Source organism: Pan paniscus, chromosome 20 (genome assembly GCF_029289425.2).
Source record: "Pan paniscus chromosome 20, NHGRI_mPanPan1-v2.0_pri, whole genome shotgun sequence".
NCBI lineage: Eukaryota > Metazoa > Chordata > Mammalia > Primates > Hominidae > Pan > Pan paniscus.
In genome coordinates this window covers 45,536,978-45,560,962 of record NC_073269.2, presented here as the reverse complement: position 1 = coordinate 45,560,962, position 23,985 = coordinate 45,536,978, and the positions used below count along the sequence as shown (strand labels likewise).

The 23,985-nt window shown below is 50.4% G+C and overlaps 2 protein-coding genes and 1 pseudogene across 2 annotated transcripts; all 3 read left to right on the top strand.

Moving 5' to 3' along the window:
* Window positions 1–10,158: 10,158 nt before the first annotated feature.
* Window positions 10,159–14,321, top strand: LOC117976959 (methionine-R-sulfoxide reductase B1-like; annotated as a pseudogene).
* A 902-nt stretch (window positions 14,322–15,223) lies between these two features.
* LOC100990235 (interferon lambda-4) lies at window positions 15,224–19,228 on the top strand. Its single transcript, XM_034945398.4, has 5 exons — window positions 15,224–17,111; window positions 17,545–17,616; window positions 17,689–17,832; window positions 18,076–18,150; window positions 18,308–19,228. Exons 1-5 carry the CDS (start codon window positions 16,962–16,964, stop codon window positions 18,404–18,406), a joined length of 540 nt encoding a protein of 179 aa, XP_034801289.1. The 5' UTR covers window positions 15,224–16,961; the 3' UTR covers window positions 18,407–19,228.
* A 1,052-nt stretch (window positions 19,229–20,280) lies between these two features.
* On the top strand, window positions 20,281–22,765 carry IFNL3 (interferon lambda 3). Its single transcript, XM_034945413.4, has 6 exons — window positions 20,281–20,463; window positions 20,562–20,743; window positions 21,037–21,114; window positions 21,362–21,511; window positions 21,612–21,695; window positions 21,789–22,765. Exons 1-6 carry the CDS (start codon window positions 20,454–20,456, stop codon window positions 21,885–21,887), a joined length of 603 nt encoding a protein of 200 aa, XP_034801304.2. The 5' UTR covers window positions 20,281–20,453; the 3' UTR covers window positions 21,888–22,765.
* Window positions 22,766–23,985: the final 1,220 nt, after the last annotated feature.

Genomic DNA, 23,985 nt, shown 5'->3' with positions numbered 1-23,985 from the left:
GGAGGAGCCTGGCCGTGCCAGCTCAAGCTGGAGGTGGGACGCGAGGCAAATGGAAAAGGCGAAGGACAGAGCCCCTCTCTGCATCTGCCCGAGGCCCTCCCAGCCGCAGACCGGAGCCCGGATTTGAGGACACCCAGAGGACCCGACCTGGGTCTGGATCGGTTTTTCCGCTAGGCAGGACAGATTGGCAAAGCGCTGGGGCTCGCCGTGGGCCTAAGGATGCAGAGAAGCTGGCGGGGGCGAGAGGCGGCTGGGCGCGACCGTCACTCAGGCAGGCCGCCACGTCCCTCCCCGCGGCTGCCAGGGGCTCCAGGATCCGGCTGGCGCTGGGAAGCAGCTCCGAGCGGTGCAGGCCACGGAGCACTGCCTGGGCGTCCGCGATGCTCCTGGCCACGTGGCGGAGCCGAGCGCAGGACTGCGGGGACTAGAGGGCGTTAGAGGGGGCAGCGCCCAGGCCATGCCTCTCCCGTCCGCTTCTGGGCCTCACCGATGGCCGCGGAGGATCCCTCCTGGGCCGGACGGAGCAGTTGCGCGACCTCCAACTGAGCGCCTCTTCCGCCTGCGGGACAAGCGGCGCTTATCGCGTACGACTGGGCCCCCTCGCCAGGGCCCCTAACCTCTGCACAGTCTGGGATTCCTGGACGTGGATGGGTACTAGCAGCGTACGGTCGTGCCTGTCGTGTACTGAACCAGGGAGCTCCCCGAAGGCGTGAACCAGGGTTGAATTGCATCCCGCTCTCCCCCGGCATAGCCCTGCGCCCGCGACCTGAGCCGAGTCCGCCCTGCAGGGCTCCTTTTGTGACTGACCCGGAGCCTGCGTTCGCGCTGACGACGGGGACTGCGGGGGTCTCGTGGTGGGAATTGTGGGCTCTGACGTACAAGAGGCGCCTGCTGGGCGCTAGGACGCAGGACCCCTCGGGTCAGCGACGAGTGTGTGGGAACCCGGCGGGGCCAGTGTACCGGGAGGCGCAGGGGCTGGGCGGTCACTCACTTAGCGGTTCCTCAGCGCCTTGACCGCCGCCAGCGTCCGGGGCTGCAGTGAGCGGTAGTGCGAGAGCAGGCAGCGCTGGGGGATCGCCGCGCCCACCGCGCACACGACCCACAGTCCCGCGGCCACTGCGGCCCACACACTCGGTCGCATCTCTGCTCCTGAGGGACGTCAGGGAGGCCAAAGAGAGGGTCCCACGCGTCCAGTCCCCTGCCTTGGGTTAGGCTCACAGGGGAGGCGCAGCACACACAGAGGGAGAGAGAGCGGGAGCCGGCCCCCTCCTCGCCTTGGCCTCTGCCCTCACTTCTCCCTGCAGTGCACCCTCTGTGCCTCGTGCTGCAGCAGGTGCTGCCGGCCACTGTCCCCTGGGAGGCGTCCGGAGCAGTCTCCACCTGGGCAACAGTGCCTCGACGGTCCATGCTGGCTTTTATGTGCAGGGCTGAGAGGGTTTGCAGCCGGTCCCCGTCCTGGACAAGATTTCGGAACGTCACTGCTGGCCCCAGCCCTCTGGGATCCCAGTCGGGGTGTGAGGACTTTAACCCACGGTGGGCCTATGCCAGGGACGGCTGGCCTCCAACTCTCTATCCTGAGCCAACTGCCTGTGTCTGTTTTCTGGACATCTGTTTGTCTCTCTTTGCCTCTGTCTGATCTGTCTTCTGTACTCTAGGAATGAACCGAGACACTTTTTCCTTTTCTTTGAAGCTACAGGCTTGGCAGAGCTACCAAATCATTTAAATGCCTGCCATCGGGTGTTCACAACTGGCTTTCCCATGCTGTCTCCTTCATCTTTCTCTGCTTTCTCATTACATTTCTGTTTGTCTGTCCCTGTCTTTGTATCTTTCTTTCCCTTGTCAGTGAATGAGAAGAGTCACACTCTGTAAAAAACACTTGAAGAGATTTATTCTGAGCCAAATATGAGTGACCAATGGCCTGTGACACAGCCCCCAGGAGATCCTGAGAACCATGTGCCCAAGGTTGTCCGGCCACAACTTTTTTTTTTTTTTTTTCTTGACACGGAGTCGCGCTCTATTGCCCAGGCTGGAGTGCACTGGCGCGAGCTTGTCTCACTGCAACCACAACCTCCCAGGTTCAAGTGATTCTCCTGCCTCAGCCTCCCAAGTAGTTGGGACTACAGGCGTGCACCACCATGCCCAGCTAACTTTTGCCTTTTTAGTAGAGATGGGGTTTCGCCATGTTGGCCAGGCTGGTGTTGAGCTCCTGACCTCAGATGATCCACCTGCCTTAGCCTCCCAAAGTGCTGGGATTACAGGCGTGAGCCACCGCTCCTGGCCCACAACTTGATTTTATACACTTTAGGGAGACATAAGGCATCAATCAATGCATGTAAGATGTACATTAGTTCCATCCAGAAAGGCAGGACAAGTGGAAGCCAGGGTGTGCTTCCAAGTCATAGGGGGATTCAAAGAGTTTCTGATGGGCGATTGGTTGAGTTATTATCAATAGAAAGGAAGGTCTGGGTTACCATAAGGGGTTGTGAAGACCAAGGAAGGAAGGAAGGAAGGAAGGAAGGGAAGAAAATGCAGAGATCTTGTGCACCCTTTACCCAGTTTCCCCTAATGGTAACTAACATCTTACAAACCTCCAGTCCAATACCACAACCAGGATATTGATATTGACACAATCCACCTATCTTATTCAGATATCCTGTTTTACTTACATTGAGTGTGTGTGCAGATGAAGCCTCCAGATAGCAGGCTTCAGAGAAAATAGATTGTAATTTTTAAAAAATCAGACTTAAAGTTCTCTTCTATCAGTAATTCCAAAAGGCAGGAGGCTATGATGAGGCACGTCCCACTCCCCCTTGCAATTATGGCCCGAACTGGTTTTTCAGGTTAACTTTGGAATGCCCTTGGCAGAGAGGACAGGATCCATTCAGATGGTTGTGGAGGCCTTAGAATTTTATTTTTGGTTTACACCCTGAATACTCCCCCTTCTCTTCTGTTTTTTGTTTGTTTGTTTGTTTGTTTTTTCTTTTCTTTCTTCTTTTTTAGAGACAGGGCTTCACTGTCTCTGGGCCCAGCCTGGAGTGTGGTGGTGAGATGACAGTTCACTGTAACCTCAACCCTGTGGGCTCCAAGGATCTTCCTGCTTCAGCTTTAAGTAGTCCCTAAGTAGCTGGAGCTGCAGGCACCCACCACCATGCCCAGATAATTCTTCTGTTTTTTTTTTTTTTTTTGTAGAGATGGGGGTCTCACTGTGTTGCCCAGGCTGGTCTTAAATTCCTGGCCTCAAGCTGTCATCCCACCTTGGCCTCTCAAAGCGCTGGGATTACAGGTGTGGGCCACTGCACCTGGCCCCCCTCTCTGGTTTTTGTTCATCTGTGTCTCAGACGAGCTGTCTCTGGCTTTCATATTGTTATATGAATATAATATTTATTTGTTTACCATTTAATAAAGTATTGTTAGTTTGCTGTTGAAAATTGGAATTACAGACATGTTTTTCTCAACTACTGTTTTGTATATATATATATATATATATATATATATATATATATATATATATATATATATAGCTAATATATACTCAGCACTTCCTGGCTCCATTCTAAGCTCTTCTCATGTAAATATCTGTTTTTTTTTTTTTTCTCCCCAGCAACTGTTAGGTAGTTGACTGGTTATTGGCTGACATTTTGTAGAAGAAAGAACGGTGGCACAGACAGGTTATGAATGAAACACGAGCTCACACAGCTTGTAGGTGTGAAATGGGGATTTGATCCCAGGCTCCCTGGGTTATTATTGGCAATACTCTGCCATCTCTCATCTGTATGACTGATCTATCCCATACAGAATAGCCTACATACGTTTTTTGTTTGTTTTTGAGATATAGTCTCGCTCTGTTCCCAGGCTGGAGTGCAGTGGTATGATCACAGCTCACTGTAGCCTCAACCTCCTGGGCTCAAGCGATCCTCCCACGTAGCTGAGACTACAGGCATGCACCACCATGCCAGCTAGTGTTTAAATTTTTTGTAGAGACAGGATCTCAGTATGTTGCCCAGGCTGGTCCAAACTCTTGGCCTCAAGCGATCCTCCTGCCTTGGCCTCCCAAAGTGTTGGGATTACAAGTGTGAGCCACTGCACCCAGCCCTAGGTATGTTTTGAGTAAGTCAGGCACGCTTCCTACTTGAGACCACTTTTAATTAATTCTAATTAGGTTTATATAAATATTGATAATTATGGGTAAGTAGTGACTGTTTTTCATGGTTATATGTCTTCCTCAGCATGAGTATGAGAAAATTATTTTATGGTTTGCCAGTGCATATTTTCCTATTCAAAGGCATAGAGGTTTTAAGAACCAGCAAAGCCTGGCCAACATGGTGAAACCCCGTCTCTACTAAAAATAAAAAAATTAGCTGGTCAGGTGGCACGTACCTGTAATCCCAGCTACTCAGGGGACTAAGGCAGGAGAACTGCCTGATCCAGGGATGGGGAGGTTGCAGTGAGCCGAGATTGTGCCACTGCTCTCCAGCCTGGGTGGCAGAGCGAGACCCTGCCTCAAAAAAAAAAAAAAAAAAAAGTGATTTCAAAAAGTGTCCTTGGAATATAATTTCCAAGCTTCTATCACCTCTCCCCAGTCTTTCCTGAGATCCCCCATTTCAGTTGGGGAGCTAAATAGTTTTGGGAAGATGATTTAACCCCCTCCCCATCCCTGGGATGGGGTATGTGATCTGGCTGTAGCCATTTACATCCGTTTGTCTTCTTAGCCACAGTGATTGGGTTTGTGGTGGGCATGTGACCTAATCCAGTTCAATCAGAATGATCTTCAGTCCTGAACATCTTGGGAAAAAGATGCTTTTTTTTTTTTTTTTTTAATCTACTGAAGAAAAATAAAACCTGAAGCCTGAAGCCTGGGATGCTGCTAGACCCATGTTGGATTTACAAGAGTAAACAGGCTTCTCATCAGCATAAGGGAGACCTGAAATATTTAAAAACAAACAAGCAAACAAACTGAGGCTGGGTGCCGTGGCTCATGCCTGTAATCTCAGAACTTTGGGGCCGAGGCAGGCAGATCGCTTGAGGTTAGGAGTTCGAGACCAGCCTGGCCAACATGGTGAAACCCCGTCTCTACTAAAAATACAAAAATTAGCCAGGCATGGTGATGTGCACCTGTAACCCCAGCTACTCAGGGAGCTGAGGCAGGAGAGTTGCTTGAACCCTAGAGGCGGAGGTTGCAGTGAGCCGAGATCATGCCACTGCACTCCAGCCTGTGTGACAGAGTGAGACTCCATCTCAAAAAACAAACAAACAAACAAACAAACAAAAACCAACTGGGAGGTTACTCATGTCTTAAGCTGCTAGATCAAACTTAACCTGAAGCCTCACCACTAACCCTAGGCTTCTCAGTTTTGTAAGCTCAAAAATTCTCCAGTGTTCAAGCCAGCATGAGTTGAGTTTTTGGTTATTTACAACCAAAAATGTCCTAACTGATAGATACCACGAGGCCGAAATAAAATTATATATGTCCAAAGACTGAAGAACTAGAAGGAAAATTAGTAATGGCAGAAAGAATGGAGTGCCACAGATTGGTTGGAGGAAAGCGCCAGATGCAAATTATTGACAATCAGTGATCCAGCTCTGACCACCACAGTGCAGGTTATGTGCAATAAAAAATTCAATTTAATGCTGTCCCAATAGAAATGTGTCTTGTGATCCACTGCTTGAGACCCCTAGTCTGTTAGAAACACTACTTCAGGAATTTAAGAAATAACAAAAAGCTTTGGAGAACGTTTATTTGTGAGTATAACTCAAAAATGGTCTAGGAACTGGATCACTCATACATTGCTGGTGGGAATGGAAAAATGGTGCAGCCATTCTGAAACACAGTTCAGTAGTTTCCTGTAAAACTAAATATGCAACTCCTAGTCGGCCCAGAATGGTATGCCTGTATATTTATTCCAGAGAAATGGAAACCTATGTCCATGCAATAACATAGTTATTTGCTTTGCAAATGTTCAAAGCAACTTTATTTGTAATAGCCCAAACTAGAAAGCCCAGTGGTGCTCCAAAAGGTGCATGATTACACAAATTCTGGCAAATATATACCATCAAATAGGAATGAACTATTGATACATGCAACAACTTGGATGAATATCCAGAGAATTATGCTGAGTGAAAAAAGCCCATCCCAGAAGGTTACATACTACTTCATTATACACACACACACACACACACACACACACACAAATTTTTTAAAGTTGAGAGTCTTGCCCTGTCACCTAGGCTGGAGTGCAGTTGCAAAATCATGGCTCACTGCAGCCTTGACCTCCTGGGCTCAAGCAATCCTCTCACTTCAGCCTCCAGAGTAGCTGAGACCACACGCACATGCTGTGGGCGGCAAGCCATCCAGGTGCCAAGGCAAGAGGCTGAAGGCACAAGCTGTTCCAGTATAATAAAGAAAATAATTATAATAAGAAAAGTTATACTAGAAATAGGATATAGATATGATTATATACGAATATTATCAATCATTAGTTTGTAGTATTACTCTTCGTTTTATTATTATAGTAATTTCTGTTTTATAATTATAACCTAGGAGAAACCAGGCCGTACAGAGTCAGGAGCTAAAGGGACACTGTGAGAGGTGACCAAAAGACAAGAGTGTGAGCTCTCTGTCATGCCCGGATAAAGGCCGCTTGAGGGCTCCTTGGTCTAGCGGTAGCGCCAGTGCCTGGGAGAGCACCCGTTACTTAGCAGACCGGGAAAGGGAGTCTCCCTTTCCCTGGGGGAGTTAGAGAACACTCTGCTCCACCAGCTCTTGTGGGAGGCCTGACATTAGCCAGGCCTGCCCGCAGTCATCTGGAGGCTTAAACGTCTCCCCATGGTGCTGTGCTTCAACGGTCACGCTCCTTGTCCACTTTCATGTTCCGCCTGTACACCTGGCTCCTCTTTTTGAGTTCTTAGAAGATAACAGTAACAGAATTAGTGAAAGTATTAAAGTCTTCGATCTTTCTGATAAGTGCATAGAAAAAATGCTGACGTATGCTGTCCTCCCTCTCCGCCTCAGCTACCACAAAGGGAAAGGCCCCCTGTCATGTGGACACGTGACTCACGTGACCTTATCAATCACTTGAGATGACTCATACTCCTTCCCTGCCTCCTTGCCTTGTATACAATAAATAGCAGTGCGTCCACGCATTTGAGGCCACTACCAGACTCCGCACATTGGTGGCAGTGGTCCCCTGGGCCCAGTTGTCTTTCCTTCTATCTCTTTGTCTCGTGTTTTTATTTTCCTACAATCTCTCGTCTCTGCACACAAAGAAAAAACCCACAGGCCCATTAGGGCTAGACTCTACAACATGCCACTGTGCCTGGCTAATTTTTATATTTTTTGTAGAGACAGGGTTGCCCTATATTGTCCAGGCTGGTCTCAAATTCCTGGGCTCTAAGTGACCCTCCCACCTCAGCCTTCCAAAGTGCTGGACCTCAGCCTTCCAAAGTGCTGGGACTACAGGCATGAGCCACTGCACCTGGGCTATGTAACATTTTTCAAATGAGAAAAATTTGAAAGTGGAGAATAAATTAGTTGTTTCAAGGAGTTAGGGAAAGATGGTGGAGGGAGGAAGGTGGGTGTGGTTATAAAAAAGGGCCGGGCGCGGTGGTTCACGCCTGTAATCCCAGCACTTTGGGAGGTCGAGGCAGGCAGATCACGAGGTCAGGAGATCAAGGCAATCCTGGCTAACACGGTGAAACCCCGTCTCTACTTAAAAAAATACAAAAAATTAGCCAGGCGTGGCGGCGGGCATCTGTATTCCCAGCTACTCGGGAGGCTGAGGCAGGAGCATGGTGTGAACCTGAGAGGTGGAGGTTGCAGTGAGCTGAGATCTCGCCACTGCACTCCAGCCTGGCGACAGAGCAAGACTCTGTCTCAAAAAAAAAAAAAAAAAAAAGATGGCATGGCCCCAAGGATATTCATGGTGATGGAACTCTTCTGTCTTTACTGTGGTGATGCATACATGAACCTAAGCATGTGATGAAATTATATAACTAAATTGTATACAGTAAACTGTATGACTAAACACACACACAAGAATACACAAACACACTCAATGCAAGTAAAACTGGAGATATTTAAATAAGATGGGTGGACTGTATTAATGTCAATATCCGGCTGTAGTATTGGACTAGCATTTTGTAAGATATTACCATTGGGGGAAACTGGATAAAGGGTGCACAGAATCTCTATTCTTTCTTTCTTTCTTTTTCTTTTTGAGACAGGGTCTCACTCTGTCACCATGCTGGAGTGCAGTGGCACCATCACGGCTCACTGCAGCCTCCACCTCCCAGGCTCAAGTGATCCTCCCACCTCAGCCCCCTGAGTAGTTGAAACTACAGGTGGGTGCCACCACACCCAGCTAATTTTTATATCTTGTGTGTGGAGATGGGCTCTTGCTATGTTGCCCAGGCTGGTCTTGAACTCCTGGACTCAAACAATCCTCCTGCCTTGGCCTCCCAAAGTGTTGGGATCATAGGCATGAGCCACCAAGCCTAGCCTGAATTTTTGCTTATAGCAGCATGTGAGTCTTTAATGACCTCAGTCTCAAACATTTCTATTAAGAAAACTCAGGGGGAAAAAAATAGAAATCTTCAGGAAGTAGATGACCTACTTGAACATTTAAGCACGGGAAAAGTGGGCAGGGTTAAGGAAGACACAAGAGGTGGTGGTGCACCCAGAGGCCAGTAACAGGGGGAGCTGTTAGCACTCCTAGGCATGACAGGACAAAGACTGTGGCTGTAGATAGAGGATCACGGCCACTGTCTAACTCCAGACTTGCAGGGGACAGCCAGCAAATAGGAGAATAAACACCCCCACCTTGCTCTCTGCCCTCCCTCAATCTCCTGCCAGCACCTCCACTGGCTAAACACCAACCATAAGCCAGAGGGCAGGCAAGCCTCAGAGGTGCAGATCAGGAGGGGTCAGTGAACACCCACCCAGCAGCAAAGTGGCAGAGGATAAGGACAACGTTTTACAAAGCCATTATCAGAAGCTCTAGAGGCCAGTCTCTCCTGGTGCAGGGACTCTCACACCTGTAATCCCAGCACTTTGGGAGGCCAAGGTGGGTGGATCACTTGAGGTCAGGAGTGCCAGGCTAGCCTGGCCAACATGGCGAAACCCCGTCTCTGCTAAAAACACAAAAATTAGCTAGGTGTGATGGTGGGTGCCTGTAATCCTAGCTACTTGGGAGGCTGAGGTAGCAGGATTGCTTGTACCTGGGATGCAGTAAGCTGAGATTTCGCCACTGAGTTCCATCCTGGGTGACACAGCGAGACTCTGTCTCAAAAAAAACAAAAAGAGAAGCTCTAGAAATTGGATTAATGTACTTTTTAAGAAAGTCTCACAAATGATCTACCCGACCAGCAACTGAAGAAGCAGTGAGGGACCATTTCCCTCATATCCACTGAGTTTGTTTGTTTTACTGTTTAGTTAGGCAGAATTCATTCTCGTTGTAAGAAATTAAAATATGGCCAGGTGCAGTGGCTCATGCCTGTAATCCCAGTGCTTTGGGAGGCTGAGGCAGGCAGATTGCCTGAGGTCAGGAGTTCGAGACCAGCCTGGCCAACATGGTGAAACCCCATCTGTACTAAAAATACAAAAATTAGCCAGGCGTGGTGGCTAATTTTTACAGACACCTGTAATCCCAGTTACTTGGGAGGCTGAGGCAGGATAATCGCTTGAACCTGGGAGGCGGAGGCAGCCTGAGCGACAGAGCAAGACTCCGTCTCGAAAAAAAAAAAAAAAAGAAATTAAAATATTGCTAATACATTTAAATATTCCAATGATCATCTCCTGAGTTCCCATGCTCTCTCCAGTGATAAATAACTCACTATTAATCAGTTTGGGACATATCCTTGCACACTTTTTTATACATTTCTAAACATTTTATATATTATCCATATTTTATATATTTGCATAATGCATGTATAGCTCCCAAGGAAATATGTCTGTATGATTTAGGAAATCATATTTAGGAAATCATATTTAGGAATCATATTCCTAAATCATATTTAGGAAATCATGATTTAGGAAATCATATTTCCCAAGGAAATATGTCTGTATGATTGCTTTAATTAGAGTTTTTACTTTGACATAATTGTGGATTCACATGCAATTGTAAGAAATAATGCAAAGAGATTGGTTCTTGGGAGGTGCAGGGAGGCGGGCGCGGGTCCCAGTGGTCATGGGGTCAGCGGCCTTGGGTCTGTTGGAGGGGGCAAGTGCACAGTGGTCCTGGCGGCGCCATGTCATTCTGCAGCTTCTTCGGGGGCAAGGTTTTCCAGAATCACTTTGAGCCAGGCGTCTATATGTGTGCCAACTGTGGCTATGAGCTGTTCCCCAGCCACTCAAAGTACACATACTCATTCCCCTGGCCGGTGTTCACCAAGACCATCCGTTCTGACAGCGTGGCCAAGCGCCCAGAGCACAATCATCCTGAAGTCTTGAAGGTGTCTTGTGGCAAGTGTGGCAACACGTTGAGCCACAAGTTCCTGAACGATGGCCCCAAGCTGCGGCAGTCCCGATTCTGAATGAATATTCAGCAGCTCGCTGAAGTTTGTCCCTAAAGGCAAAGAAACTTCTGCTTCCCAGGCGCACTAGGCGGGCAGCCCACACCGACCCCAGATGGCCACGGCACTAAGGCCACACACTGGCCATTCTACCATGGAATTAGAGACCTGGACATTGAGACAGGAAGGCAGGGCACAATGGCCGAAACATCAAGAAGGCTCCCAAGGCCGCAGCTCTGAACAAGATCTTGTTTCTTGGAAAAGTCACTTATTTGCTGATGGTTCCTGCCTTCTGCTAGGACAGGCTTGGGCTGTGTGGCCACACTGTCGGCTGACTTAGCCTCCTGCTCACCTGATAAGGCATCTCAGGGGTGTGGTCTGGGCGCAGCTGGTCTTTGAATGATGTTACGCCCGACCTTCGACCTTTTCTTCCCGGTCCTGCCTCTGGACTCACCCCTGTGGGGCCCAATTCCAAGACAGACTCTCGTCCTCACCAAAGCTTAGGTCCACATCTCCCAGGCTGCTTACGAGACAGAATGGAAATGGAGACTGCCCCTGACAGCTGCCCCGGCTCTGGTCGCCACATGATCCGCTGTGGTTAAAACCTTCCAGACCAGCCAGGTGATGATGATCCGTGACCCACCAGGAAAGCAGGCTGATAGGGCAGACCCCTGGCCTCTTGTCCAAGAGGGGAGAAACCTAAACCCTGTTTCACAACCTGTGCAGAAGTAGCTTGGGTCACTCGGGCTTAGGAAAGCGGCTGTTGCTTCATTACTTTACCCAGCATGGGGCTGGGGGCCTGCAGTTCACCTGCAGAGAGCTCCCCAAGATGTGACTGTGTCTTACTGTACATGCTCGGAGGTCTTCCCATAGGTGAAGGTGGGCGATGCTGAAATCACCCCCCCCCTCCGCCCATCTTAAGCATCTTAAGTAATTACTTTCTGGAGTAATCAGGCAGAAATCAATAAACAAATGAAACGTGAAAAAAAAAAAAAAGAATGCAAAGAGTTACTGTGTACCCTTTACCCAGTTTCCCCTAATGGTAACATCTTGCAAAAACCATGGTATTATATCACATAGAGAATATTGACATTGTGTATTAGTCCATTCTTATACTGCTATGAAGATGCTACCTGAGACTGGGTAATTTATAAAGGAAAGAGGTTTAATTGACTCGCAGTTCTGCATGGTTGGGGAGGCCTCAGGAAATTTACAATTATGACGGAAGGGAAAGCAGGCACCTCTTACATGGTGGCAGGAGAGAGAGACAGTGAAAGAAGGAGGAACTTCCAGATACTTAAAACACCATCAGATCTTGTGAGAACTCACTCACTATCACAAGGACAGCATGGGGGAACCACCCCCATGATCAGATCCAATCACTTCCCACCAGGTCTGTCCCTCAACACCTGGGGATTACAATTCAAGATGAGATTTAGGTGGGCACCCAAAGCCTAACCATATCACATTGATACAGACAAGATACAAAACACTCCATACCACAAGATCCCTTGTGTTGCCCTTTCAGTAGCCACGTCCACTCCTCTCCCATCCGACCCCTTCCTTAACCTCTGTCAACCACTAATCTGCTCTCCATTTCTATAATTTTGTCATCTCAAGAATGTTGGAATGGAAACATACCAGGCTGGCCAACAAAGTGAGACTGCATCTCTGGGGAAAAAAAGAAAAGTTAGCCGGGCCTGGTGGCATGCGCCTACTACAGGTAGCTGGCGCCCCAGCTACTTGTGAGGCTGGGGTGGGAGGATGGCTTGAGCCTGGGAGATGGAGGCTGCAGTGAGCGGCGATTGTGCCACTACTATGCTCCAGCTTGGGCTACAGACTGAGACCATGTCCAAAAAAACAAAAACAAAAAGCAACCTCTGCTCTGCAAAAGACACTGTTGAGGGAATGAAAAACCTGCCACCCTACCAATCAGGGGTTGGTTATTAAATGATCCTGCTGGAATGGAAGCTCTAATAGTGGTGTGGGGGTGGGGGGTGTCTTCCGTTTGCCCTTCCTTATCTACTGTCCCTGCTTCTCCAACCTACTCTGGGCCCCAGGTAGAGGGGAGAGGAGGTCAGGTGTTTTTTCCCCAGGGCTCCTCCCTGTGCTGGGCCACCACAATTCATCTGTTTCCTCCACAAATCTAAGTGACTCTCTCCTCCCCAAGTCAGGCAACCACATGCACACCCTCAACCCTCTCCCCTTCCTTTAGGCCTGTGGATGAGGCCCCTCACCCATGCTGGCCCCAGGAGCTTGCACTAGCTCTTGTCATTTGCCTTTACTATCCAATCGCTTTATAAAGGCTTCTGGTATCAACCCCACCTCAAATTATCCTAAATTGACGGGGCCATCTGTTTCCTGCTGGGCCCTAACTGATACACTATAATTAAAGATGTGGGAGAATGCAAATGAGAGATAATGGTAAGACATAAAAAGCCAGCTACCAAACTGTATACAGCATGGTTCCAATTTGGGTGAAATTGCTCACAGAAAGGAAAACAAAAGGAGGAACAGTGACAAATTGTTAAAAAATATTTACCTCCAGGAGGTGAAATACAGGACTTACTTTAACTCTCCATGTTGTATGTTTTTGTATGGATGGAATCTTTTACAAGGAACAAGTGTTACTTTGGTAGTCAGAAAACATATGCACAAATAAACACATGGAAAATTCCTATGTATTGGGACGATTTGTTCCAGAAGTGGGATGAGGGATGAGAGGAGGATGGTGAAGTTATAGGTGATGTTTTTTCTCTTTTATGTTTTTGTGTATTTTTCAAGCTTTATCCACTGAACATGCATGGCTAATTTTATCAGAAAAAGAAGTAGATTTTATGTTTAAACTAACAAAAAGAGATTGATTGAGACAGACAGAGCGACCCGGGTCAGGATGCTTGTTGGAAAAATGAATAAGAAAGATGGAGTCACGCCAGAGACAGAGACAGGAACAGAGAGAGAGAGAGAGAAAGAGAAAGTAAGACACAGGAGGAGACGCTGAAAAATATAAGGGCAGTTATGGCATAGATAACAAGCTTTGAAACTGTGGAGTGTGTGGGTTCAAACCCCACCTCTGCCATTTATTAGCTGTGTATCTTGGAACAGTTCCTTTACTTTCCTGGGCCTCGGTTTTCCATCTGTAAAATAAGGTAATAGAACCTCTCTTTTGTGTCTTTTTTTTTTTTTTTTTGAGACGGAGTTTCACTTTTGTTGCCCAGGCTGGAGTGCAATGGCATGATCTCGGCTCACTGCAACCTCTGCCTCCCGGGTTCAAGTGATTCTCCTGCCTCAGCCTCCCGAATAGCTGGGATTAAAGGCATGCACTACCATGCCTGGCTAATTTTGTATTTTTAGTAGAGATGGGGTTTCTCCATGTTGGTCAGGCTGCTCTTGAACTCCTGACCTCAGGTGATCTGCCCACCTCGGCCTCCCAAAGTGCTGGGATTACAGGCATGAGCGACTGTGCCTGGTCTGTGTCTTTTTTTTTTTTTTTTTTTTTTTTTGAGACAGTCTCTCACTCTGTCGCCCAGGCTGGAGTGCAGTGGCACAATCACAGCTCACTGCAGCCTCAACCTCCCAGACTCAAGGGATCCTTTCATCTCAGCCCCATGAGTAGCTGGGACTACAGGTGTGTGCCACTGTTAGAGGCATTTGAACCAGAGCGACTCCATCTTGAGTGAGGGCTAGGAAAAAGGAGGCTGGGACCTGCTAAGCTGCATTTCCAGGAAGTTAGGCATTCCTAGCCTCTAGATGTTTACTGTTAATGGAACAGATTGATAACATTTACTAAAGAGACTCAGGCTCAGGAATGTCCTGAAATCTCGGTATCTTGAGAACAGAAGCATTCCTCATCACAAGCATTCCTCGTTTTGCTTTAAAGATAGTAATATCGGTTTTTGCAAAATATGATAATTAAGAAATTTAATCCTTTGTCACAAACCCTGGTAGCAGAGCACATCTCCCCATGATATTTTTTGTTATTCTCTATATAAACAAGCATTGTACCTAGGGTGGGCCCATTCCTCCTCTTACTTTCAGGAACACCCTACTCTGTCTATGGAGTAGCTATTCCTTCGCCACTTTGCTTATTTTTTTCTCGCTCTGTCACCCAGGCTGGAGTGCAGTGGCGCAACCTTGGCTCACTGCAATTCTCCTGCCTCAGCCTTCCAAGTAGCTGGAACTACAGGTGTGCACCACCACACCCGGCTAATTTTTTTGTATTTCTAGTAGAGACAGGGTTTTGCCATGTTGGTCAGGCTGGTATTGAACTCCTGACCTCAAGTGATCCACCTGCCTCGGCCTCCCAAAGTGCTGGGATTACAGGTGTGAGCCACTGCACCCAGCCACCACTTTACTTTTTAAAATAAACTTGCTTTTGCTTTGCACTGTGGACTCGCCCCAAATTCTTTCTTGCACAAGATCTAAGAACCCTCTCTTGGGGTCTGGATCAGGATGCTTTTCCAGTAACACCACCATGCCCAGCTAATTTTTAAATCCCTTACTTTTTGTAGAGACAGGGTCTCACTATATTGCCCAGGCTGGTCTCGAACTCCTGGGCTCAAACAATCCTCCCTCCTCAGCCTCCCAACATGCTGGGATTACAGGCCTGAGCCACTGTACCCAGGCTTGTGTCATTTTTGACAATGAAATTGTCACCTGTAAATGCAGTTCTTTCCCTACTCTGCATTGGTTGCAAAGAAAGAACACCCAATTGGAAACAAAAAGGCAAGCAGGTTTTATTCCTAGCTAGGATGGGGAAGGAGAGAACTCTTGCTCTAAAGACACCTTATCGCTGGGCGCGCTCATGCCTGTAATCCCAGCACTTTGGGAGGCCAAGGCGGGCGGATCACCTGAAGTCAGGAGTTTGAGGCCAGCTTGGCCAACATGGTGAAACCCCGTCTCTACTAAAACTACAAAAAACTAGCCAGGCATGGTGGCACGCACCTGTAATCCCAGCTACTCAGGAGGCTGAGACAGGAGAATTGCTTGAACCCGGGAGGTGGAGGTTGCAGTGAGCTGAGATCATGCCACTGCACTCCAGCTTGGGCAACAAGGGTGAAACTCCATCTCAAAAAAAACAAAAAACAAAAAACACCTTATCGCCCAGCTGTGGGGAGCTGGGAAATTTTAAGGAGTTAGCTGTTGGGTGAGGAGGTATGTAAGCATGCGCAGGGAGCAACTCCAGACGCAGGTGCAGATCATAAGCATGCCTCTTCATATGATGTATGTTCAGCAAATGGTGAGCGTATTTTCCTCCACGGGTAGGGAGTTTACCATGATAATTATATATTAATGATCTAAAGGTAACCGTGGGTCACTGTGTCTGGTTTGCACTTGTTTTGCCCCAGCCTTTTCTTCCTCCAGTAATAAGCAAAGGAAGCGTCCTGAAGCTCGTGTGGCCTTTCGGGCATCTGCAGTTCTTTTAATCAATGCACCTATACATAAAGAGACTAGAAAAAAACGGTTTAAGAAAATAATGAGGCCAGGTGCAATGGATCATGCCTGTAATCCAAGAATTTTGGGAGGCTGAGGCGGGCAGATGTCTTGGGCTCAGGAGTTAGAGACCAACCTGGGCAACATGGCGAAACCAGGTTTCTACAAAAAATGGTGGTGGCACCCACCGGTAGTCCCAGCTACTATGGAGAATGAGGTGGGAGGATTGCTTGAGCCTGGGAGGTTGAGACTGAAGTGAGCTGTGACTGCACCACTACTACAGGCTGGGCAACAAAGCAAGACTCTGTCTCTAAAATAAAATAAAATAAAATAAAATAAATTAAATTAAGCGTTCTCTTTCTCAGCTACACCTCCAGGGCTGCCCTGGTACAAAAATGAGATGATATGTCTGTGTCAATTACATAGAAGAGGGCCTGATGCACAGTCAGCACTACACAAGGGCTGGCTGTGATTGCAGAACGAAGATAAAGACAACCAGGGTGAAGCAAAGAAAGAGGAAACAGACAGTAGAAACAGGGACAGAGACAATTTGGAAACCGAGTGTTGGAGGGCAGCCATCCCGGGCACAGGCCAACCTCGGGTTGAAGTCCTCACACCCGACTGGGATCCCAGAGGCCTGGGGCCAGCTCTGATGTTGGGAAAGCTTGCCCTGGACGGGAAAGCCCGGCTGCAAACCCCATTCTCAGCCCTGCGCATAAAAGCCAGCATGGACCGTCGAGGCACTGTTGCCCAGGTGGAGACTGCTCTGGACGCCTCCCTGGGGACAGTGGACGGCAGCACCTGCTGCAGCACGAGGCACAGAGGGTGCACTGCAGACAGGAGTGAGGGCAGAGGCCAAGGCGAGGAGGGGGCTGGCTCCCACTCTCTCTCCCACTGTGTGTGCTGTGCCTTCACGCTCCGAGCATTGCCTTCCCTGGGAGCCTAACCCAAGGCGGGGGGCTGGACGCGCTGGACCCTTTCTTTGGCTTCCCTGACGTCTCTCGCCTGCTGCAGAAGCAGAGATGCGGCCGAGTGTCTGGGCCGCAGTGGCCGCGGGGCTATGGGTTCTGTGCACGGTGGTCGCAGCGGCCCCCCGGCGCTGCCTGCTCTCGCACTACCGCTCGCTGGAGCCCCGGACGCTGGCGGCTGCCAAGGCGCTGAGGGACCGCTACGTAAGTCACCGCCCAGCCCCTGTGCCCCCTGGGACCCTGGCCCCACCGGGTTCCCACACACCCGTTCCTGTCCCAAGGGGTCCTGCGTCCTAGCGCCCAGCAGGCGCCTCTCCTATGTCAGCGCCCACAATTCCCACCACGAGACCCCCGCAGTCCCCGCCGTCAGCGCGAACGCAGGCTCAGGGTCAATCACAGAAGGGAGCCCTGCCGGGAGGACTCGGCTCCAGGTCGGGGCGAGGGGCTTTGCTGGGGGAGAGCGGGGTGCAATTCAACCCTGGTTCACGCCTTCGGGGAGCTCCCTGGTTCAGTACACGACAGGCACGACCGTGCGCTGCCAGTACCCATCCACGTCCAGGAATCCCAGACTGTGCAGAGGTTAGGGGCCCTGGCGAGGGGGCCTAGCCGTATGCGATAAGCGCCGCTTGTCCCGCAGGAGGAAGAGGCGCTGAGCTGGGGGCAGCGCAACTGCTCCTTCCGCCCCAGGAGGGATCCTCCGCGGCCGTCGGTGAGGCCCGGGAGCGGGCGGGAGAGGCATGGCCCGGGCGCGGCCCGCTCTAACGCCCTCTCGTCCCCGCAGTCCTGCGCTCGGCTCCGCCACGTGGCCCGGGGCATCGCGGACGCCCAGGCAGTGCTCAGTGGCCTGCACCGCTCGGAGCTGCTCCCCGGCGCCGGCCCGATCCTGGAGCTGCTAGCGGCCGCGGGGAGGGATGTGGCGGCCTGCGTGAGTGACGGCCGCGCCCCGCCGCCCCTCGCCCCCGCCAGCTTCTCTGCATCCTCAGGCCCACGGCGAGCCCCAGCGCTTTGCCAGTCTGTCCTGCTTAGCGGAAAAACCCATCCAGACCGGAGTCGGGTCCTCTGGGTGTCCTGAAATCCGGGCTCGGGTCTGCGGCTGGGAGGGCCACGGGCAGATGCAGAGGGGGCTTCGTCCTTCGCCTTTTCCATTTGCCTCATGTCCCACCTCCAGCTTGAGCTGGCACGGCCAGCCCCCTCCAGGAAGGTCCCCGGGGCCCAGAGGAGGCGTCACAAACCCCGGAGAGCTGTGAGTGCAACAGGCAATACAGGGTTAGCCCGCAGGGAGGACCAGGCGAGGCTGACAAGGACGGGACTGAGGCTGGGAGCAGCGGGACTGGAGGGGGATTCCGGGGGCGGGGGGAAGAGCCTGGCTTAGCCCCGCTGCCCTCCCTCCCTGGCTCCAGGACTCGCCTCGGTGCCGCGAAGCCAGCGTGATCTTCAACCTCCTGCGCCTGCTCACGTGGGAGCTCCGGCTGGCTGCACACTCAGGGCCTTGCCTCTGACCCCGCCCCCTCTGGCACCGCCGAAACCTCCACGCCATTGGCTGCCGAAAGCAGCTCCTGTCGTCCATTGGGCTGGCCGGGAGAGGCTCTCAGTCAATGGGTGCTGAGGCACGAGAACTTCTTCGCAGCCTTGGGCCTGACTTGGATCCACTGTCTCAGATACAAGAGGAGCGGGTCCTTGTACAGGGAAGAGAGCGCAGTTCTCCAGGAAGCCACGATATTTCCTCGGGGTGCATTGTACGACCCTCCAAGGGTTGCTATGGCAGGAAGAGACTTGAGCTCTGGAAACCGTGGCTGACCCCAGGCAACAGGGACCAGTTCCTCCTTGTGTGGTTACCAGGACACCCCCAACACCAGGTCCTAACCCCGGATTTGTAGCCCCACAGCCAGCTTTGAGATTCTGTGAATCCGTGACTCTTGGATCCGGCATCTAAGGGACACCAATCCATGAGGGATTTGGTAGTGAAAGGCCCAAGAGTCCTTAACTGACTGTGGTTCTTTGAATTCCCTTACGTGTGTTGTTTGTATTTGTGAAGTTCCTGTGTATTTGCTATTCTGTCTCCCGGTTTAAATTTATTGCCAGTTATTAAAGAGTGTTTTGATCGCATTGGTTGTTTTCCGTATGATGATTGTGAGGTGCACCTTACAGCAAAAAAAGAGGTCGAGCCAGGGACTCAGGTGGCCTGAGTTTCAGTTCTGACCCTGCCAGCTAATTACAGTGGAATTCAGGGCAAATTACTTTTCTGAGCCTCTGTTTCCTCACCTATAGGATGGGTTAGCATACTTGCCTTGTGGAGGAGTAGTGTCCGTTGAGATCACATTTTAAACTCTCCAGCTGAGGTCCTAGTATGGTCTTAATGAGTGGATTCTATTAAATAATCACTCACATAAATACACAAACAATTGTGTTATTAATTTTTTCTCCAAATCTGTGCATCAGCAATCTGCGTTGCTGAATGCACCCCTCCTTGCCAAGGTCGCACAGCTAGTGAGGGTCAGAACCAGGTTTGAACCCCAGACCCTTCATCTCCAAGACCCATGCTCTTCACCACTGCCTGAACTTCCCTAAGAAAGACGGCACCCACGTGGTGTCCTTCAAGTCCTTCGTCACACCTCAATTCTTGAGCAGAGCCTCATATTCCTGAGTCCTTCCTTGCCTGGGCAATTAAGAAATATTGGCCTCTGGGCATGGTGGCTCACGCCTGAAATCCCAGCAATTTGGGAGGCCTAGACAGAGAGATGACTTGACATCAGGAATTTGAGACCAGCCTTGCCAACATGGTGAAATGCCATCTCTACTAAAAATATAAAAATTAGCTGGGAATGGTGGCACAAATCTGTAATCTCAGCTACTTGGGAGGCTAAGGCAAGAGAATCGCTTGAACCCAGGAGGCGGAGGTTGCAGTTAGCCAAGATTTTGCACTGCACTCCAGCCTGGGTGACCGAACAAGACCCTGTCTCAAAAAATATATATATATATGCCAGGAGGGGTGGCTCAGGCCTGTAATCTCAGCACTTTAATAGGCTGGGTGAGGAGGATGGCTTGAGCCCAGGAGTTTGAGGATGCAGTGAGCTGTGATCATGCCATTGCACTCCAGTGACACAGTGAGACCCTGTCTTAAACAACAACAAAACCAGAGCAGGTGGAATCCTCCTGGGAACATACCTTCCTGTAGGTTACCCCTGAGTCTCCATCAGTTTCTCTTTCCCTCCAGCTGCTCATCTGGCTCACTAGCCCTGCCCTGCTCTGGGCTTTCCCAGCCTGGGGCTCCCCTGGTGGCCGGTGTCTTACCTGAGGCTGTGTTTTCACTTTTCCTACATCAGCTGGGACTGCCCTTCTGTCAGGGATAAAAGCTGCCCCATGGAGCTCAGGCAGGAATTACATCCCAGACAGAGCTCAAAACTGACAGAAAGAGTCAAAGCCAGGACACAGTCTGAGATCCAGAAGAGGGGACTGAAAAGAACAGAGACTCCAAACAAGACCCAAACAGACCCTGGGTGACAGCCTCAGAGTGTTTCTTCTGCTGACAAAGACCAGAGATCAGGAATGAAACTAGGTGAGTCCCACATCTCTGTCTGTGCTCAGCTCCTGCAGCCCCTGCCCTCACGGGGCAGCCTCTCCATTCCCTCAGCTCCCTTTCTCTCTGTGACACAGACATGACCGGGGGCTGCACACCAGTGCTGGTGCTGATGGCCACAGTGCTGACCGTGACTGCAGCAGTTCCTGTCGCCAGGCTCCGCGGGGCTCTCCCGGATGCAAGGGGCTGCCACATAGCCCAGTTCAAGTCCCTGTCTCCACAGGAGCTGCAGGCCTTTAAGAGGGCCAAAGATGCCTTAGTGAGTCTCCCCCTGCCCTCCTGCCATGGACTAGCCTCCACCTGCACTCCAAGGGTCACCATGCTTTCCCACTCCCAGCTTCCTTCACTGGGCTAGCCTCCACCCTCCCTGCAGTGGGCTATCTCATGCTCCTACTGTAGGGACTGACTCATGTTTTCCTGAAGAAGAGGGTCCTCTACCATCCTCCCAGCAGTTAACCTCCCCTATCCTGTTGTCAGCCATCCTCCAATCCCATCAGAGTGGTCTAACCTCCACCCCTCCTGCTGGGGCTAACCTGTGCCTTTGCTGTCTAGGAAGAGTTGCTTCTGCTGAAGGACTGCAGGTGCCGCTCCCGCCTCTTCCCCAGGACCTGGGACCTGAGGCAGCTGCAGGTGAGAGGGGGAGTCAGGCCCACCCCTGCCCTCCCAGCCCCGCTCACCTGGCTCTGTAGTGGCCCCTTCGCCTTCTCCTTCTCCATTGTCCCTCTCTCCTCTCCCCACACCTGCTACCCCTTCCCTCTGCTCCCACCTGACCACACTGGCTGTGCCCTCTCCCCTGTGCCTGTCACCTTCACTTGTTCCTCTCTATCCTCCTCCCCCAACCTGTTCCCCTCACCAGCTCTTTCTCACCTCTCCTCAGGTGAGGGAGCGCCCCGTGGCTTTGGAGGCTGAGCTGGCCCTGACGCTGAAGGTTCTGGAGGCCACCGCTGACACTGACCCAGCCCTGGGGGATGTCTTGGACCAGCCCCTTCACACCCTGCACCATATCCTCTCCCAGCTCCGGGCCTGTGTGAGTCGTCGGGGCCCGGGGACCCAGGTCTGTGAGCTCTGAGCAGCGTCCTTCCCCTGGCCAAGGCCCCAGCTCACACACCGCTCTCCTCTGCCCACAGATCCAGCCTCAGCCCACGGCAGGGCCCAGGACCCAGGGCCGCCTCCACCATTGGCTGCACCGGCTCCAGGAGGCCCCCAAAAAGGTGAGTGACCCGGGAAGAGAGGGACTGAGGCCTGGAGAGCCACTGGGAGCCCAGAACCCAGACAGCCCCTGACCCATCCCCTCCTCCCTACAGGAGTCCCCTGGCTGCCTCGAGGCCTCTGTCACCTTCAACCTCTTCCGCCTCCTCACGCGAGACCTGAATTGTGTTGCCAGCGGGGACCTGTGTGTCTGACCCTCCCACCAGTCATGCCACCTGAGATTTTATTTATAAATTAGCCACTTGTCTTAATTTATTGCCACCCAGTCGCTATTTATGTATTTGTGTATGTAAATCCAACTCACCTCCAGGAAAATGTTTATTTTTCTACTTTTTATAATCCTTGTTGAAATAAACAATGAGGAAAAGACACCCATGACGTGAGACTGTGTGTGCGTTGGTGTGTATTTCCTTTGCATTGCTGCCATAACAAATTACCCTAAAAGTAGCATCTAGAACAGCAGGTTCATTGAGTCTGTGCTGTCCACTGGGGTCCCCAGGCCACATGTCACTATCGAGCACCTGGAATGTAGGTGGTGCAACCTCATTTTTTCAGTGAGTGTAAAACATACCCCAGAATTTGAAGATTTACTGTGGAGAAAAAAAAAAAAGTAAAACAGCTTAATTATAATTTATATATTCATTAGATGTTGAAATGATAGCACTTTGGATGTATTGGGTGAAATGAAGCATCTTTAAAATCAATTTAGAGCCTGGATACGATTGCTCAAGCCTGTAATCACAGCACTTTGGGTGGCTGAGTTGGGAGGATCAGTTGAGCCCAGACTAGCCTGGGCACCATAGCAAGATCCTGTCTCTATAAAATATTAGAGAATTGGCTGGGCGTGGTGGCACAAGCCCATAATCCCAGCTACTGGCGGAAGCTGAGATGGGAGGACTGCTTGAGGTCAGGAGTTCACGACCAGCCTGAGCAACAGCAAGATCCTGTCTCTTGCGTGATCACATCTCACTGTAGCCTCAAACTCCTGGGCTCAAGTGATTCTCTCTCCTCGGCACCATCCTCCACCCTCTCCAGCCCCTCCCCGAACTGGGATTACAGGCTTGAGTCACCGGGTCCAGCCCATTCTCTTTCCAAGAAGCCCCTGAATTGTATAAGCAAACATGAGGTCTCACTAACCCTGGATCGGCCCCCACAAATGAGGAGGACAACTTGGATCAGGGACCCCTGCTGAGTAGAGTTGGCTGAGCTGCTGGAACAAAGAGTCCCCCAAATACAGTGATCATGAATTACAAACCACAGAGTGTCATTCTCCACCAGCTCCTCCTCCCAAGGTGAGCGCTCCCCCTGGCAGGATGGCCCCACCCAGTCATCCAGGGGCCCTGGTTCCTGGCAGTTCTGTGCTCCACAGTCCCCGGGACAGGGCTCCCTCGTCATCTTCACCCACCGGACCTCACGGCAGCCTTGAAAAGCCTACGGATCCTTCTCAGAAGGAAAGAACACGCGCAGGACAAAGGAATCCAACTCTGATTGTAATACAGTGATCAAAATATTTTTTCACACTGTGACATAGCAATTCATGTGCTTCTTCATGAATGCATTAAGTAAAAAATCACCTGTGGCAGCTTTAATAACCACTGTGACTTAGAAGCAGAGATGAGCATAAATGATATTTCAAGGCGCCTGCTGGAAGATAACGTGATAGGAAATGCCTGTGATGTCTTTTGGTGACAAAGTCACAAGTTCTGCTAACACTGTTGTGGTGTGTTGCTGCATTTGTAATGGATTCGTGCTAGACGCAAGACTGGTCCCCAGAGATGTTCCTGATTCCTGGACTTGGGAATATGTTATGTTCCATGGCATGAGGGACTCTGCAGATGTGAGTAAGTTAAGGGTTTGGGATGGGGGCGTTATCCTGGGTTGTCCACCTGGACCCAATGTCATCACGAAAGTCCTTCTAAGAAGGAGGCCGGGGTCAGCATCATTAGCGGAAGATGTAACCACAGAAACAGGACGTTGGAGTGATGTCAGGAAGGGAACCGGGGTCAAGGGATGCTGGACACCCCCAGAGGCTGAGAAAGGAGAGAGATCTCCCTTGCTGCTTCCAGAAGGAACCCACTCTGCTGACATCTTGACTGTCAGAACTGTAGGAATAGAAATGTGCATGCATTTTGTTTTGTTCTTTTTGTTCAGGTAATTTAAATATTTTTTAATTGTGGGAAACCCACAAAATGTACCATCTTATCCTTTCTAAAGCACATTGTTCAGTAGTGCAATTTTATTATTTATTTATTCTATTTTTTTTTTTTGAGACAGGACCTTGCTCTGTCACCC